This window comes from Clupea harengus, chromosome 12, assembly GCF_900700415.2.
Source record: "Clupea harengus chromosome 12, Ch_v2.0.2, whole genome shotgun sequence".
Classification (NCBI taxonomy): Eukaryota; Metazoa; Chordata; class Actinopteri; order Clupeiformes; family Clupeidae; genus Clupea; species Clupea harengus.
The window spans coordinates 20,474,508-20,494,677 of NC_045163.1; the positions used below are offsets into that span (position 1 = coordinate 20,474,508).

At 43.4% G+C, this 20,170-nt stretch overlaps 1 protein-coding gene across 1 annotated transcript in view; it reads left to right on the forward strand.

The window, feature by feature from the left end:
* Nucleotides 1-3,833: 3,833 nt before the first annotated feature.
* olfm1b (olfactomedin 1b) overlaps nucleotides 3,834-20,170 on the forward strand; it is a 45,121-nt gene continuing 28,784 nt past the window's right edge. Inside the window, exon 1 of the mRNA XM_031577765.2 lies at nucleotides 3,834-4,041. Coding sequence (XP_031433625.1) covers nucleotides 3,925-4,041 — 117 coding nt within the window. The 5' untranslated portion in view covers nucleotides 3,834-3,924. The remainder of the gene's footprint in view (nucleotides 4,042-20,170) is intronic.

The window sequence follows — 20,170 nt, forward strand, 5'->3', positions numbered from 1 at the left end:
CCTGGAACAAATGATAATTAGTACAACTCCAGAGGCAGTGAGTGATATGGATATAATTAGCTATCACCTGATAGGGTTTTAAGGGCAAATCAATGCTGAAAATGGGAGTATAGAATACAGTCCAGCCTGAAGAAGAGGAAAGGAGGGAGTAGCTTAGCAATGTGATCACTACGGTTCAACTCTTTAAGTAGTTTCATGCAGCGGAAACACATTGCATCATACTGGAAAATACTATGCAGTTCCTCTGTCAATATGGATCAATATGTGTAAATATTGGCAACTAGACTGAGGCACTGATCACATATTTAAACTGCACAAGGGTTAAGAGAAAGGGCACTGACGTAAAGACAGGAAAGTTGGGGCTGAAAAGAGAAAAAAAGAGACAAGTGCTGACAGCAAGGAGAGATGGGCAGAAGATCCATGGCTTAAACTCGTAGAGCAAGAGGGATGATACGAGTGGAAGCCGAGTTTGAGCCTCTTGTTCCACAGACATTATGTCATGTCCTCAATAGTTCATTTCTAAATAACAAGGGGCACTTTTTCTCAAGATATCTACTTGAGAAGTAGGTCTATTTAACAGGGAAAGGTACAGACGTATTAATGTGAGGGAAAATTATTCCCTTGACCTTGTAAGGGCAAATGATACTGCAATCAGATCATGTAAAAGCACTAAGGTCCACTACCACTAACATTAATTAACACTGGACATTAGAAAAAGACCCCAAGTGGCTCGGAAACCCCCAAAATACAAACCCTAGACAAGCCATAATTTGGGCCTTCAATCATAGCCATATTACTGAGGGCGAAAAAAGGTATTGTTGACTATTTTACAGAAATGTTCTGTGAAGCTATACAGAAGAGACAAAGTAGATGTGCTTATGCTGAAGGCATTAGGGAAGACAGTTCAGTTTGGCAAGGACAGCTCGCGGATGTCTACACCAATAGCAGATTTCATTACTCTCGCATGGAAACGGCCCAGGACCTGCCTCCCTAGGAAGACCACAGTGGGAGTGCATGAGGGGCTGAAGCTTGAGGAACGAAAATAGGAGTCCTGATGTTGCCTAGTGAGTGTTGCCGTGGGAATAAGCACAAAAGCAATTGTCAAGGTGAAAGAGGTGAGCTGGGTAAAAATGACATACATAGGAGACTGATACAGGGAGCCCAGCATCTGGCTGACCCTTTTCTTAAATCAATCTCCTCCCACACTTCATGTAGTCTTCGATGGGTCAGGTGTATAGACAACATTCAAGCACATATTCACATGTTAACCAGCACAAGCCGTACATCTTCATGTAATATGACTCGGATTCTCTTTTTAACTCCAAATTATTTTAGGTGTGCACTGTGCCTTTTTTGCCTGATTTTAATGGAATACATAGTAAAGGAAAAAGTATAGAAAATACAGTATAGAGTATAGTAAATATATAGTATAAGTATAGAAAATAGTGTGAATCCCCCATCACAGACTGGGTGTTCGAAACGCTGCACAGCCAACTCCCCACCTAACAGCAGCAGTTCATCATGCCAGAGCATAAAACACCAAGGTACACGCTGAAAACAGCCGACATAGAAGGCAGTAACTTCTTCTGACATTGGACCACACTACACTGCTGTTTGATAGCAGGTAAATTCCCCAGGTGCGGTACGTGTCATGCACACACAGACAACAGCAGGTCTTTGGGGAGTTTACCTTCGGAGGCCATCTAATATGCCGCGCCTCAGATAGTGTTAGTCACAGACATTCTGAAAATCTCAGGGGGAATGGTAATCTGGTGCCTGGCAGCAGTATAATACAACAAAGCCTTTCTCAGTTTGTAATGTAATTTACCCCCACATACACTTTGGGAAACTCTCATGTGTGTATCTCAATGATTCCACCAGCACAGACCAGGGTTCTCTTGATGTATTGGCACTGTGTTTCTCTCTTCGCTCCAACATTACCATATCATACACACAGCTTCAAGGTGTTTACATGAGTCATGGCAGCAAGGCCATTCAGCTGATGTAAACATGACTGCTTCTCAGGCTGTATATTTGTCAGGTGAAATGAGATTAGCTGGAGATTGAGTGGAATACTCCCCCAGGGCGCTTATACGAATGCCTTTTCGACCACACTCCATCCACAAGGTAAATGGATGAGAGGAAAGCGTCCATGTGGCCACCGAGTCCTGAAGTTTTCATTTCAGGGATCATGCGGTAATGATAACTAATAAACATTTCAATAATTGTCCAACAAGGTCTGTGTGGAGTGTTATTATTTTCTCTATTCACCATTTATATTCACTGAATAAGTCATGTATGCCCTCCATAATAAACTCAGACTTCAAACCTCCAGTGAGATGGCATCTTTCCTTGATGTACATTTGAGAAGCTGGATAGTATTGAATTAAAGGATGCTGGCTTTTTGACAAAAAGCTTAAAGAAGAAATGGAAATATAAAAAGGCAAAGGGAAAAATCTTGTAGACAAATGAGGATTTTCTTTTTCAGCATCTGTAACTGTAACTGTAACAGCGTCGCACGTCCACTAATACTGTAGGATACACTTTGCAGTCAGTTTGCAAAATATAGCTTAGCTGGCTACCCATCCTTGTGTAACCCCTTTCCCCCCTAATGCTATACAATACACAGGAGTCATACTCACATTAAACAGAACAGAATCCTGGGTTCCCAGCTATTGTGTGTGAGAGCGCTGGACTTCCTGTCTACCACTATATTTAGGACTTTTAATATAATTGTATATGGTAAGTGTTGTTTATAGCAACTAAGTAATAACAAACTAATAAGTACAAGGTGCATAAATCAAACAAATAGCGCCGTGCCCCCACCAAGGAAATGCTAAACCAGTGTACCTGGCAGATATATGCAAATCCTCAGATATAATAATAATAATAATAATAATACTTCAATTTTGTATAGCGCTTTTCTATATACTCAAAGTCGCTTTGACATTTTAGGACAAGCAAGACAAGACAACACTACAATATAACAAAAAGGGTCGGACAAACAGAACATTATATAAAAAAAAGAAAAGTAGCAACTAAGTCTATTAGTGGAGGGGAGGGAGCAGGGGATGGTCAGGTGAAGGCGAGGTTGAACAGGATGGTCAGGTGAAGGCGAGGTTGAACAGGTGAGTTTTGAGGGAGTGTTTAAATAGTTCAATGTTGGGAGCCAGGCGGATGGGGAGAGGGAGGTCGTTCCAGAGGGAGGGTGCAGCGGCAGAAAAGAAAAGATATAGTTACAATGGGAGCAGTAATGGCAAATAGTAGCTCCTATTACCAGTGCTTTTAGTCAGACAATAGTGATTGATGGGCACACTCTGATGGAATTTTTAACAAATAAGCAACATTTCCTTTTCCTTTTATGTACAAATTAAATAAAGAAATGTTGTGTGTGTGTGTGTGTGTGTGTGTGTATGTGTGCAAAAGGTATATAAATGACATGTAAGTCAATTGTCTAAATATGTAAACCAGCAATATGAAATTAGAAGTTAAATTGAAAAGTATCAAAATAATTCTTACAACCCAATGCTCCTCAGGAGCACACTCCTATAAGAAACCCAATAAACGCAAAATGGCGTCATAAGGGAAGGGAAAAACTTACATTAGATTAGAATTTAAATGTAACACTGCATACACGTATAACACATTTAACACACAAGTCAAAACAACAGTTCAGTGAGCCTCTATTTGAGTTGCCAAGCTTGCAAGACTACAGTGGGGGCACATTACATGGGTGCACATGAGGAAATCCCGAGTTCGTTGTACTCCCATTGGAGAATTAAATCAAATAAAAAAAAAATTAAATAAAAGTTCACTCTCGCTGTTGCAGTTGTATTCACGGTGGATGCGAACAGCTTGCCGTCACCAATAAGCCCCGTAGCAGCTACTCACGAATTCAGTAGTCCATAATGCTTGACGGACAGGATGAAGTTCATGGACGCTAATTTATTAGCTTCAGCTCCCAGCTCAGTGATGGCGAACCTAGCGCCCACACTTCCTCCGAGCTTGTCTTCATCAGGCACCGTGGACGAAGTTACACAGGTAAACTAACGCCTGCTATGAAAATGAGCTGAGTCCCAGGTCTCGTTGTTGCTAGTGTCTATTGTGAAAACACAACTTTGCTATACCTATCTGTAGCAGGCAGAATACGTCCCATTCTTGCCTCCTAAAAATCCAACTAGCCGGAATAATACAAAACTATTTCTCCTCACACAGGATTGGGTACAGCCTTGAAAAAAACGAATTCCAGGGGGAAACATACATTGTTACTAAAAAGGGGAAAAGGGCATTACACTTGTCTAGCTTAACATACTAGCTAAAAGTAGCAAATCTGTCTGTATAGCTCACAACATGTTGAAAAGTAGTAGTGTTTTATAGTATGTATAAGGTCAGCTAAACTTTCAATAGGCTAAAGTGTCCTTGTTATGGTTTTCAGACACAGCTCCTCAAGAAAGTTCCTTTTGCCTTAAATATATGCCAGCTATATATAATATCATATTATATATATATATAATATTGTATATATAATTATATATATGCCAGCATGGGATATCTTAAGATGAGACTCTGTTACAGCTTTGGCCTATCAAGTCCCAAACAAAAACCTTATTCTCAGTTGGTATAACTTTGGCAATTATAAGGAAAAAATCCTTGACCTAATAAACTATAGCTAGTACTGAAGAAGTTGTGGAATGATCTTTAATACTTCACATCTGTATGATATCCCTGTAGTAGCCAACTGCCTAAATCTGAAGTAGTAAATGAGTTGTCCCATTTAACTATAACATTCATTTAGTAGCTTTTGGTGGAGAATTATCCCATAGTGTTATTGTGTTTCGAGGCTATGATTCTTCATGATATGGCTATACAGACCCCGAATTAGCCATTACATATTCCTAATTATAATTATGAAGTGATTTTAGTTTTACAGTCATAAACCTTTTACCACAGTCAAATACTCAGTGGTTCAGAGGCAAGCGTCTGTTTTTAATCTGTTTTAAAGTTATATCCCCCTAAACCGTATCTGGTTACCATAGTGAAACTATACCATGGTAAATACCATGTAAAGTGCGCCGGTTCCCAGCAGTCGCAGTCATGCTTTCCCCCCAAACATTACATCCTCATGGTTAGTTCTCCATGTCTCAGAGATAAACTGCATGCCTCCTCTGGCATTGCCCATAGGACTCATGCTGGGCAGCAACAACAGTGGCAAGAATCAGGTCTCTTGCCTCTTCTATCAAACACAGACTTGCTGCACCACGGCTCCATGGTAGTCTTTCACAGGCCTTGTTTCACAGGTTTTGGAGCCATTCCCACTGCCTAATCATTTTTATGCAGGGTGTGCTGCATCACACAACAACAAGTCAGCGATGTGATTTTGATGATTGTAGTGAAGGGCAACCGTCCCACCTGGCCTCGAACCCTGGCCCCCAGGGTAATAGCCATGCAGTCCAACTGCATCATCAAAGAGCGAGGCTCATTGATATGGCAGTGAGGGTGCATGTTAAGCCATGCTGACTTACGCAGTCTCACTGCATTGCTCCTCTGAAAGCATGAAGGAGTGACTCGAAGCAGCTCCTGACAAAACAACAGAGCTTAAGACTAATCAAATGACATCAGATTTCACAAGAATTTGAATCAGATTTCAAATGGACTGTGAGTTTGATGGGAGAACAGTCAAAGTTTTGGTGTCCTTCTGTTCCAAGGTTCCAAGTAACTCATTGAGTCATGACCAAGCCCTTAAGACCCACTGAGCCTCAACAACTGATAGCTGTATACTAAGAATAAAAATGCCCCCAGCTCAATTTGTTAGTAGGAGTAGGGCAGTTGTGCATTTGCAAAAGCATACGTTCTTGCTTGGGTTACAGCAAGAAAACCAGCGAGGAAGGGAAACTGTGTTTGAGAGATTACTGTTTGATTAGTACGATATCATATTCCTCCCATCGAGTCCTCTTAATTCTGTATTAATGCCAGTTTCCCATGTCATTCTTTTTTTTTTGGAGGAGTTTGGTGTGTGTGTGTGCACGTGCACTGTGTGAGACACATAATGAGAGAGAGAGAGAGTTTATGTGTGTATGTGATTCTGAGTCTTTTTTAATCTTGCCATCTGTGTTTGCTGAGTGTCAGATGTGTCATCAGATATGATCAGGCCGTTGCTAATCCCCTTCTTCTACTGCGCTTTGATCATCTCTCGTTCATCCTCGGTCTCATACAGGCCCAAACAAACAGAACACCTTATCCTATTGTGCCTTGTTGAGATCTGAGTGAAGTATTGCCTTTGGATCGAAAGATATATGCTAGGCCTGTGACAAAGATTAAGAGAGGAGATAGAACTGTGTGTGTGTGTGTGTCTGAGAGAGAGAGAGAGAGAGAGAGAGAGAGAGAGAGAGAGAGAGAGAGAGAGAGAGAGAGAGAGAGAGTGGGTGGATGTGTGGATTTGTGTGCACACGCATGCACTATGCTGTTTAATGAGGGAGTGAGAAAAATAAACATGACTCGCAAACCTGGTGGCAACCCCGTAAACATGTATCTTTTGGTCTAAGTACACACACAAACACACACAACAACAACAACACATCTGCTGCCATATCAAGCTCAGACTTCACTGTGACCTAGTGTCACACTTCATCACTCCTAATTACTGAAGATAATACAATTTTGACACCACATTACACTCATGTTAACTTTTGCAATCAGATATCTGTGTGTGTGTGTTTGTGTGTGTGTGTGTGTGTGTGTGTGTGTATGGGGGAGGTGTGTGTGTGTATGGGGGGCGGTGTCATGACAGACACAAAAATGTAACCTTGACAGAGACTGTTATAGAAACACTTGGGAAACGACAAAAAAAGTCCACCAGTCTCAAATTGTTCCTCCCCTGTCCTCCATGTCACCCAACTGTCACTCACACACCCTGCATGCTCATTAGGCCTCCATATTGTCATTCTTCCATTCTCTTTCCCCCTCTCCTCTCTCTCTCTCTGTACCACCTGGTAGATTTGTATCACCTTACCTTTCTCTTTCCTCTGACTCAATCTCTTTCTCTCTCTCCCCCTCTCTCTCCCCCTCTCCCTTTCTCTCTCTCTCTCTCTCTCTCCCTCTGTCTCTCTCTCTCCCTCTCTCTCTCCCTCTCTCTTTCTCTCTCTCTCCCTCTCTCTCTCTCTCTCTCCATCCTGCTTCTCCTCAGGCTTACGCAGACTTCCGACGCACGGCTGTGCGTGTCCATCATACCCATGCCTTAATGAGCTGCAGTGAGCGCGGTGGAGGAACGCCGTGTGCATAATCAGAACTACACTCAGGCACAAATATGTTCAAGTCATGACAACATGCACTGAATCACACATATCATCTACAGACATTAACTTAGCATAGTGCTCCATGTCCCATTGCCATTCTTTAGTTGTTGGGGGTTTTTTTAAAAAGAGAAGTACACATCATCGTTCTCAAAGACTATAAACTCTGCATGTTGCATTCGAACACCGACTTGTTAGTTCATTTTATGTTTCTTTGGCCTAGAAAAAATGAATTCCACTTTGTCAATACATAAAGCCATAATCTGCCATAACATGATACCCCCAGCAAGCAAGAGAGGGAGAGTTACACAACCAAATTGGTTCCCAATCAGCAGAATTATGATCAAAACTGCTGTTAAATGCTAATTACACTATTTCCCTTAGGCTAAGATCTTTTTTGGGAAAAGTCAAGGAGACCTATGTGCTTCTTAGAGTTCAATCCAAATGTCACAATGGGGTGGCTGACTAAAAGATTTGTTCTGCTCTTTGTGGTTGTATGTCGGAGGTGAAGAGGAGAAGGGCAAACAAAGGGCCCAGAATTCCCTGTGTGTGTGTGTGTGTGTGTGTGTGTGTGTGTGTGTGTGTGTGTGTGTGTGTGTGTGTGTGAGAGAGGGAGAGAGAGAAAAAGCAGTCTGTGTGTGATGGCTTAACACGTGGGATGTGGATAAATCCCTGTATATCGGCCTGACATTTGCTGAGTCTTTGCGGATAAATCATTGGAGAAAAATGGATGTCTGTGTGTGTGTGTGTGTGTTAGTCTCTCTCTCTCTCTCTGTGTGTGTGTGTGTGTGTGTGTCTGGGAGGCTGTGACACCAGCTCTGTTCCCACAAAAAGAGCCTTGAGAGGCTTGTTATATGTAACAGTTCTTCATGCTGTTAAACTTTAATGTGTGTGTGTGTGTGTGTGTGTGTGAATGTTGTCACAAATTTGGTGTTTCTCCACACTCTCACAGTAAATGTGAAAATGGAAGAAACAACAAAAAGAAACTTGAATAAAACATGTTGAAAGAGGTGTTATGTGTGTGAGAGCCAAATACCTCCTGTGGGAGATCCGTCATCTTCAGACTGCAGAAATCTAAACAAACACACAGAAAGGAAAAGAAAGTTATCCGCTAAACACCAACTCCTGTTTCTGTCCAACTATTTCACAGACACACGTGCAATGCTCTCCTCCATATGTATGTACACACAGACTGGTAAATGAGTGAGTGAAAATAGCAGTCTCAGAAATAACAGTGGAATACATTGCAGCTCGCATCATTGAATAGGAGTCTGCACCACTCCAACTCGGATACTACTGTAGTGCCACAGCATCAGAACCTGTCCTACGGTAGTGGAAGTTTCTAGACATTTCTGGCTGTATGCGGGATGTTTTCCCTGAACAGCATGCATTCCACAGGTGGGGCAGCCTCACAGGTAGAACTGTCTCTGGAACCTCCAGATGAAAGCGCAGTGTCTTCTCATTGATGTTTTCTTCATAAAGAACTCGACATCGAAAAAAAGAAAGAGGGATGAGAAAGGGAGAAGGAGATCTTTTGAAACATGGAGGTACAGAGATAATATTCTGAACACGTGTTTGTGTGTGTGTTTGTGTGTTTGTGTGTGTGTGTGTGTGTGTGTGTGTGTGTTGGGAAGGAGTTGAGGTACAGTGAGAGAGAGAAGCAGTTGCAGGCAAGGACATCAGAGTATATAGAGATGATGATAACAATGACGATGATGTTGATGATGACGATGATGATGATGATGGTGTTGTTGATGATGATGGTGGTGGTGATGAAGATCTCAGAGGTATTTGCAGTAGTATGATGACGGAAAGGGGTTTCTTTCTAATCTTTCAAGGCACATGATAATAGATGGTACCTGTGTTAAAGTTTGCACTTTTGCACTTTGTGTCTTTCTGGATGAGACTGATAAAATGTTCAAATGTGTGAGGTACTTATGCATGAAGTTGGATTAGGGGTCTGTCTGAATAACTGCTTTATCAAAGCCACACTCCTGACTTTAGTTGAGATTTCCTGTCAAACATCCAGGCACCACGGCAGCACAGCAGCGAACTGTGGGACTGCTGACAGCCCGCTGTGAATCGTAATGCCAAAAAAGAGAGGGATTTTGAGGGAAGGTTACCAGTGCGAGATGGAGGACAACTTAAATACACAGAGTAGCATTGTCATACAGTCCTTAAAGAGGCAGTACAGCGAAAATCTTTCCCGACTTACTGGATGCTGTACAATAGTGAACAATAGTGGCACATCATGTTTTGGGAGCTACGATATATATTCCGCCACTGCATCTCAAAGCTAGACAGGTCTGCAAAAAAGTTGTGAAGTGGAGGTTGATTGGCTTTGACAGTGCATGTCATCCCTCAAATGTATTCTATCCTCCCAACCCCTGTGAGTCTTTGAATCAGTTCTGGCAGAGAGGATGGAACATCACAGTTTGAAACTCGCTATCAATGGAAAGTCTTTTTTTCTTTAGATTTTCTACATTTCAGGCTACTAATGATAATGTCCCCACTTCCAGGACATAACAATACGGTTGTGATCTCTCAAACCTAACCTTATCTAGATCTGCAGAACATGGGAGACTCCAGGATTAAACACAATAGTTAGGGACAATAGGGAACGGAATGCAAATAGCTGCTTTAAAGCTTTGTCAGAAAAGGGGAGTTAGTGTGTCAATCTGACACCAATTGCCTCCTTTGCTCCTATCTACCCCTGTCACTGCAGTGTGTGTGAGTGTGTCTGTACACGTTTTAAAGACATCAACAGTCAAGACATGCCACCTGAATAAGAAGCAACACGATGAAATGCAAGCCTTTTCGCAGCAAGGCTGATTGAGAGAGTGTGTTAATCTGCCTCTCCGAAAGACACAGGCAATCCACTCACACGCTTACACCTCAGCTGAAAAGTGTCACCTTGATTGTGAAAGACGTCATCCTGACTGTTCCCTTTTTCTCTTTCCTCTCAGTGACAATTTCTCAGTCTCTTTTCTTGTCAGTGTCAATTGTTTTGTGTGTGTGTGTGTTCCAAATGTCATGTGGTCTGTTCGTGCGACACGACTCTCTCTCTAAATACCCACGATCCTTTGTAACGACCTCCAGTGTGATGCAGAAGAGGTGTTGATGTCGTACGTGGGGGCGGTGGTCTTGTGTGCGTGCCTGCGTGGGGGTTGACGGGGGACACAGAAGGCATATTCACACGTAATCATGTCTGGATTGGATTCCTTAAAGCTGTTATTAGAGTGGAATTAATTTGCAAATATATTGTACGCTCCTTTTGAGAATGACTCTAATTCAGAGGTGGTTTGAGGGGCTGAGGGCTGGATACGGGGGGTGGGGGAGGACGGGGGCTATTGAGAGACAGAGATCCCATTTAAATGAATAAATGACATTGGAATAGTAATGAATTTTGGAAGAGTAAAAAGCCACACGGTACAGCTGTGCAATTTGTGTTCCTAACCAATTTAACCGAGGCTGTGCTATGAGGTACGTGTGTGTGTGTGTGTGTGTGTGTGTGTGTAAGAGAGTGTGTGTGTGTGTGTTCTGCCTGTGCAGAAAAAGGATTTGAATAATTTCACAGGGATTGGGAGATGTGACTTTTCTGGAATTCCATTGACTTGGTAATAGGCCTCAGCTCTGGCAGAGAATCACGGAGAGAGAGGGAGAGAGAGAGAGAGGGAGAGACAGAAAGGAAGCGCAAGAGGGAGACGAATGCAAATAGCGTTCACAGAAAGAGGGAGATCAGTGGCGAAAGAAGCCTGAGGGGAAAGAGTCCAGTGCAGTGGCAGGCAGCACAACACAAACTCACCTCACAAACAAAACTCAACCCAAGAGCAAATCAAGTCCAGGAATAACCTGCTGCCACCAGGGGACATTCACACCCAGTGGCTTTAAATCAATACATGAACTGCAAACACAACCATGGCAGCCTTTTACAATTCATCACGCTGTATGCACACTCCTCACACACACACACACACACACTCACACACACACACTCACACACACACACACTCACTCACACGCACACACACGCTTTACGCACACTCCTCCTCTGCCCTTCTCCTGACTCCCTGCTACTTACCTCCCTTTCACAAGATATCTACTCGTCTATTTTATCTATCTATCTATCTATCTATCTATCTATCTATCTATTTATCTATTATCTATCTATCTGTTTATCTATATCTTGATGATGATGAAGATCTCAGAGGTGTTTACAGTGATATGATAATGGAATGTCAGATCTATCTATGTAATTATGTTTGTATCTATGTATGTATCTGTATATCTATCTATCTATCTATCTTTCTATCTTTCTATCTATATCTATATCTGTATCTATCTATCTATCTCTCTCTGTGTACCTAATCCCCCTCTTCTCTCTGTTTCTCTCTCTGCTGTCAGGTCTGATTTAACTGTAGCAGTAGTGGAGAGCAGACCAGGTCTCATATGTAGAGTTGTCAATCAAAGCTGTCGGCTGACACTAAGAGACTTTCCCTTCTGTCAGAATGAGATGAGATTGTCTACGCGCGCACACACGCACACACACACACATAAACACACACACACACACACACACACACACACACACACACACACACACACGCACACACACATGCCTTGGAATGCATTGGAACCTGATGTGCAATACCGTCATGGGCCCAGAATCTCATCAGCATGGAGTAGGCTATGTGCACGAGTGTACAAGAGAGAGGCTTTACGTGCACACGCAGACACAGACACACATACACACACACACACATTCCTCACCTTTTTTATTGATCCTTCCATGTGTGTGTGTGTGTGTGGGGGGGGGGTCTTTTTTCCTGGGGGCCTCTTGTAGCGCATGTGTTCCCATCTCACTCTGCCCCCGGGCACCACTGATTAAAGTCATCATATAACCATTACACCTTTGATCAGCTACGTCAGGCCTTCTCCGCTAATCACGAGTGCCATTGATGGATGCAGTGCGGTGTGCAGCGCTGGGCTGGGCTGGATGGGAGACACATGCTGCGGTACAAGGGGGCTCCCACAGGTGCCGGATTGAGAGGCTCCGTCAGTGTGTTAGCAGTTTTGTGTCATGTTCATTGATCTGGGGCTGCATGAGTGAGCATGAGTGTGTAAGCTCCTCACTTGTCATACTGTGCACACAGATTTGAGTTGGTAAAGGTTATAGGAGTGTTCTTTACATCTTCATGCTGTGCCGTGCTGTGTGTGTGTGTGTGTGTGTGTGTATGTATGTGTGTATGCACATATGTTCGTGTGCATGACCATGTCCATGTTTGTGTGTGTGTGTGTGTGTATGTGCGTGACCATGTTTGTGTGTGTGTGTGTGTGTGTGTGTGTGTGTGTACAAGGATGTGTGTGTGCTTGTGGGGTCTGCAACTGTCCATCCTGTACTTATTGATTTGCTTCCAAGTAGAGAGCACTAAGAGAATGGATGACCAAGCTCTCATTGATCGCTCTCCAGATGTATTCCTCCTGCTGTCCTCCTGTCTGCTCATTTGCTCTCTGTACCGGGACTCAACATAGGGGACCCTGCTGGCTCGTGTCAACCTGGACTCAACATAGGGGACCCTGCTGGTTCGTGTCAACCTAGACTCAACATAGGGGACCCTGCTGGCTCATGTCAACCGTCAATAGTCAAGTTTGAATCCAGGGTCAGATTCTACCATCATGATCTTCATGAAAAGTGAAGATAATGTTAAGTCAAATATGATTTCCTGGAACAATAGACTCCTAATACCTGGAACAATAGACTACTAATACCTGGAAAAATAGACTAATTAGCTAACTCTATCTATCTATTTATCTATCTATTTATCTATCTATCTATCTATCTATCTACAGACATAATTGCACATACACACCACACATAGACATGTACACACAGACATACACAAGAGATGAGAGGCCCTTTCTCTGTGGTGGAGATAATGAAACCGCCGCAGGCTTTGTGTGCTCTTGCAGACACAGGTACCATTCTCCCTGTCTGTGTATTTGTGTGGGCATCTGGCAGATGTTTTCATGTGTGAGACAGTGAAAGAATAAACGTGTGTTTCTCAATGTCATGAGTAGCACATAGCAAACATGAATTTGATCTCACTGCTTGCTTACTGTACATTTGCACATTCATTCAGAAATACAAGTGCATCATTGATAGTCTGTGTGTGCGCGCACGCACGTGTGTGTGTGTGTGTGTGTGGTGGGGGTGTGCGTCGGATATAGAAGAAATGGTTTTCTGATTTTCTGCTATTTGGACACGGTTTCTCAACCGGCTGTTGCCTGTGGCAACCGCTGAGGAAATAGTCTAATGGTAATTGTTTGTGTTTGTGGATGTGTGCCATGCAGGGGAGTTAACAAGGGCTTATTCACGCTGATTTGGGGCGAGGAGCTCCAACATTCTGGCTGTCTTTGGCAACCACACACGCACTCACATACACACTCAACACAGACCTAGAAAACCTAGAAACACACACACACACACACAGGCATAAACCGACACACACACACACACACACACACAGGCATAAACCGACACACCCCCACCACACACACACACACACACATACATTCACACAGACGTAAACCGACACACACACACACACACACACACACACACACACAAAAACACTCAAAGGCATTAACCCAGTTACACACCCAGCCATCCACAGCACTCAGTGGATGCAGCTTCCCTGATTACCTCTCCTGATGGCACCAGTCCTGCAATAGGCACAGAGAGACGCGTCCACGCGCCAACTCACAGGCTAATCTCCTCTATGCTCCTTTGTGCTCCCTCCATCATGTCTCATCTGTGACTCGACAGATTACCTGTTTGGTGAGAGCACCATCTCTCTCTTCCACCCACACAGCCATCTGTGTTCTGAAAAGCACCCACTAGAGACAGACATCCACACTGGAGACAGGGATGCTCACCTGAGTCTCCATACCAACCAAGGCTTATGATGAGTTTTTCTTTTTTCTGATTCTTTTCTATTTACGATATGTGGTCTTGTGCATGATACTGTGTATTACTGTATACGTATTTCCTTCTTTTAATGTGTGACACACTGGATAAAAGCACTTCCTGAGTGTAGGCAGATTATTTGGCTGCTGGTCAAGGCTTAGTTTCAATGCTGTTTTTCCATCCTTAATGATATGCAGTAATGTTTGCAAAGATGTGTGTGCCTATTGATTTGTGTGTTTATTCAGAAACTGACCTAACCCTCAGGGGAGCCCGGTGCTGATAAGACTGTTACCGCACAGCACGACCCTTTGTTATGGGGATAATTAAAAATTAAACAGTTGTCCGAGACAATGGCAGTGGATAATTGGTTTTGTCACTGCGCCTTTTTCTCGGCTCTCATTAATAATTGGGCAAAGACTGAAAAAATGGCAGCAACAAATATAACGACAGTCATAAAAACATCATCAACGTAGATTAGTGTTAGAATAGGGGTGGATAATATGCAAGGCTTCACTACATGTGTCATCCATTTCATTCAGTCTCTACACGGTGTTTCATTCAAAGTCGTATTGTATGCGTTTGTGATGGGTGCTGTCCATGGTGCTGAATCTCTGCTTAAAGCACCGGTAGGGCGTTTTAGTGAGCTAACTTCCTAAAAGACATTTAAAAACCTTGCAAACACCAACAACAACCCAGTTGGCACTGATAAATGTTGCTAAAATGACACACACACTGATAGGGATAGGGAACACTGTCAGCATAACTTACGCCAGTCATTCTAGATTGCGTGGCCTGCATCAAAATGTTGACTTGACGTGGGAATTGTGAAAATGATATATAATTTCAGTCATCTATATTTATACTATGAATTGTTTATATGGCCTTTTCCATGACACTGAAACGTAAGGGGTCATTGCTGCTGAATCTGTGTTGTTAAACTGCCTGACAAGATCCATCTGGTGTGTGTGTGTGTTTGTGTGTGTGTGTGTGTGTGCGTGTGTGTGTGCGTGTGCGTGTGCGTGTGTGTGTGTGTGTCTGTCTGTGTATCTATAGCGAAACTAGCATGGTTATAATAGCATCACAAAGAAACCACTTGGTTTCTTAGATTTTCTCTTCCCCCCCAAAAAATTCCATCTGCATTCAAACGGCCTCTTACACCCATGCTTAACAACTTCACTCCGGCTCTCTGGTGAACAAATAACACACCCTCGCCACGATAAATCACTTTAGGGCAATTATGCAAAGTTGGCCTGCTCTAGAGCTGGTGCTGAAGCGGCATCAGCGCCTACATACACCGCAGCGCCATGCTAGCTATCCATCACTGCAGGAGAGGCCCACATGAGACATGCCAGGGAGAGAAATACGCCAATAAAACATCATCCTGTTCTTTCTCTCTCTCCATGCCTTCCTTGCTCTTTCCATCACTCTCTCTCTCTCTCTCTCTCTCTCTCTCTCTTTCTTTCTCTCTCTCCATGCCTCCCTTGCTCTTTCCATCACTCTCTCTCTCTCTCTCACACTATCCTCTGGCTGTGGCCAGCTCACCCTTTTCCATTTTTTTCCCTGTGCCCCCATCGCTATTTTTTTCTCTCCATTTCTGTCCCTCTCGCTCACCATTTCTCTGTTACACCGTGACTCCATCCATCCCTGATTTTATTTTCTCTATATATTTTCTCTGTTTCCCATTCAGTGGGCTCAGACTCCCAGAGGAGTGAGCACTAACACTGAATAAGTCTCTCCCTCCATTTCTCCCTCTCTCTTTTTCTTTTTCTCCCTCTCTCTTTTTCTTTTTCTCCCTCCATAAAAATCATCAGGCAGGATATAAAGTTTGGCTTTGTTGTGAGTGGGAGCTGGGTGTGTGTTTCACTGCCAAGACAGCAGGTGATGGGAGCGCTGTTTATTCACTCACTTAACTCTGATATGTGTGCCACTAATCAACCCTTTTACGGGCACAGACAACTGAAGCTTCTTCCCTAAAGGCCTGGAAGAGTTTAGGGCTAAGAACAGCAGCTCACCCCAGAAAGTTTTGAGAGAGGTTTCCAGTCCAACGTTGGTTCCAGTTCATTGTCCATGTCTCATTAAAAAATGCCATGGAGGTAAGAAAAGGTCCATGAATAAGAAAAGGTGCATAGCAACTGGGGAAAATGACAATCTGACATTCCAGAATCTGGCAACCGGAGGTGAGACTTATGAAGATGTTTGTCCTTGGATCTGGCAACCATGGGGCGATGGTGACAGGCGGGGGTGGGAACTAGCAGGAAAGACAGTGTGGTGCCATCAGGGCATAATTAAAGGACAGGATGTTCACCTGGCAGCTCGTCCTTGTGAATCCCCCCAGAGGTGACGAACAGACCAGACTATAATGCAAGAAATCCCTCCTTTTCCTTTCCCTTTCTTTCTTTCTTTTCTTTCTTTTGTTAGTTTTTTTTCCTCCTCCCTTCATTCTTTTTCTTTTCTCCTCTGTCCTTTCTTTCTTGCTTGCTTCAATATTGAATGCTTGTTTTAAAAAATGTTTTTGAAAATCACGGTGTAGTACTCAGGGCTCTTTCTTGCTGTACCCTGGGACATGGCATGTTGTTTCCAAATGTCAGGGTTGGAGGTAGGGGCGATTTCAAACAACCAAACAACTAATTTAGCTGAACAGGTAAAGAGAACCAGATATCAAGCATGCCTTTTATCTCAGCGGGTGCCACGGATAGTGTGTCCAAAATGGGAACATTTCTTACATTATAATAAACCTGACTTGTAAGAATTCAAAGTGCCATAATGACACAAATGCAATACATTACTGCAAATGGACTGCATTTCTATAGCACTTTTCTACTCATAGAGCACTCAAAGCACTTTACAGATGAATGCCTCAGACATCTACCCATTCATACACCGATGGCAGAGACTACCCATCTAAGTTTTCAACCTGCTCATCGGGAGATCAGTGTCTTGCTCAGGGACACTTCGACACTTGGTGAGGAGGAGTCGGGATCGAACTAGAAACCTTCCGACTGCTAAACGACTCCTCTACCTCCTGAACCACAATCGCCCCTCAGTACATTATTAACGGCTGTTATATAATTGCATAATATTGCTTAATTATTATTAGATGGTATACTGCCATAGCACACTCATTTTGTTTCATTATTGTTAGAGTTCATGTAGCAGGTTATCATATTTAAGTACAACAGCCCTTTTATGTTGGAGCCTTTAAGGAATCATTTAGCCATAATGTAATCATTTCTTACATTTTTGGCCTTCACAAGAGGCCAGACGAAATTCAACTCCTCTTTTGCAGACCACCACCCAGGCACAGAGCAAAGGGCAGAGTGAGATAATTCGACACACCTGGGGCTTTATGTAAGATCCAGCTGCTGCTGCCGATCATACCACTGTCTGAAAAGCCACATCATTCATACGGCCTCGGTCTCTATCACATTGGTGATTCAAAACAGGAAAGGGCCTCAACAAGGGCTCCATTGATTGGTCCGTCTGTACTCCCAGACTGCTCACACACAGGGCACACAGCAGCCAGCCCCGGCCCCCTTTAGCGCACGGAAGAGCGTGACTCACTTTCACCTTCATTGCATGACTCAATTCAAACCAAGAGGGGCTGTTTTTGTGTGAATGTGTGCAAGCACGGCCTGTGCACTGGTCCTTGGACTGCCGATATGTGTTTATCTGCTAGTCTGCCATCCTTCAAGTCTGTACCGTGTTGAAAACGAAAGAAAGAATGAAAAACAAGAAGCCTTCTCTTTTGTGTATGTCTGTGTCTGTCTTCTTGGTTTTTTTCCTCCTCATTGTAAATGTCTGAATGTGTCCGCGTATCACTCTGAATCTCCCCCCTATTCATCATCCGGTGGCTGGCTAGCCCTTCCCTGACCTAAATACCCCCAACGCATCAATATTGCATAGAGCAGGAGAACCAATCACTGATCCATGAGAGCCCATTTGCACACCCATCTGCACACACAATGCTGTCTTTGTCGGTTATAGGAATGAAAATGCAAACCCTTTTTAATCCACCTGAAAAGTAAAAGCCAGAAAGCATAGCCTCTGCAGATACACTGCCAAACCCAAACACAGTTGCTGCCGATAAACTCCACAATACAGCCTACATGAGCAGGCTTCCCCACTGCACTGCACATCTCATCGACAAGTCAGAGGCAGCTAGCCTCAATCAAACGCTGTGAGAAAGCTACGATAGTGGTTATACTGAAAATAGCACCAACACTACATTTCTTGATACCAAACTACACAATACAGCCAAACAACAAAACAGGGCCTTAATGGAGTTCCTAGCCTCGAGGCTAACCCCTCACCTCACCCTGTGCCCTGGATCAGAATTCACCAAATGAACTCTCTCTTCCCCCCCCCCGTTTCCTAGATTGCAATGCTTATTGGAAGCCCAGTGAAGGATCTGCACGTTTCATAGTAAACAATGGTAGTCAGAGGAGATGAAAAAAACATCACGGAATTATCAAAACAGTTACTGTGTTACCTAAACAGAATAACAGAGCTCACTCAGGTTGTGAGAGAATACTGAATTGAGACTGGGATGAAAATGGGGTGAAAAAAGAAATGACCTGCCTCTCATACTCGAAATCAATGCTGGAGGCAGGGGGACCTCAGTCCCTAATCTCATTTAAGATTTGACCCTCTTGACTCCTCTATCTATTTCTCTCTCCATCTCTTTCTATTCCCTCCTCTCTCTCTCTCTCTCTCTCTCTGTTTCTCTCTTTCTTTTCCGGGGTTAGTGCCAAGAGATTAGTGGGAGCATTAGCGCTGATTCATAGGATGTTCTCCTGCCTTGCAGGCACATGCCAGCCTTTAAATCATCTCTTTATGAAATGATGCGTGCCAACCATAGATCCATCATGCACACGCCACGCACACATATATATACACACACAGAAACACAGACACACACAAACACACACACACATACACACAAGCACAAATAGACAAACACCCACACCAACATATAGCTGAGCCCATGCCAAACTATCAGTTCCTTTGAGGGAGAGAGATTTCTTTTCAAATCACCCTTTCGAATTATTCATCATCCATAATATCTTAATTTACCCTTTACCTGTTTAACTCTGGTAATCTGGTGACTGGTCTGAGCACTCTGTGGCTGCAGGGTAGACAAACCTAAAGGGATGGAAACACTGGACTCTCTCTGTCTCTCTCTCTCACACACACTCACACACACACACACATATTCACACACACTCTCACACACACACACACTCTCTCTCTCACACACACACACACACACACATACTTACACACACACTCTCTCACACACACACACACATACTCACACACACTCAAACACACACAATCAAACCTTGTTTGAGCTGTTTGTGGCCTTCTTCCACCCCAGTAATCTTGCATGGGGAGGACTATGACATCTTCTAAATATGGATGAGAACATTAACATGGGGAGGAGTATGACATCGTCTAAACCAACCAACACGTTGTGACAGTGGAGCTTGACAGTCTTCCCAATGCAAACTGAAACAAGAGGTGAAAGTGGTGCTTCTGTAAAGTTGTGTGCAGATTTCTGGAGGAAAGCCTTCTTTGTTGCAATATATATCTCACTGGCATTCAATTTGGCAACCTATGAATTGCAAACCTTCTGTCAGTGACAGACCCTGCAGCTTTACTAGAGAATAAGGGTCCTAATTTCCTTAGTATTACATTTTTGAATGGTTAAAACAATCCGGTATATGGCTTCTGCTGTATTGCACATCATGCTCAGACAAAATTACATGTGAGTTTGCACTGCAAGGGTTTGTTCTCACACTGTTGCAGAAGTACAGACTGAGTGAGCAGGCCCTTGAGCAATGGGAGAGGATTCACCCTTTTGTGATTCATCAAAGCTGGGCTGGACCGAACTACACTCACACTTTCCCTCTGT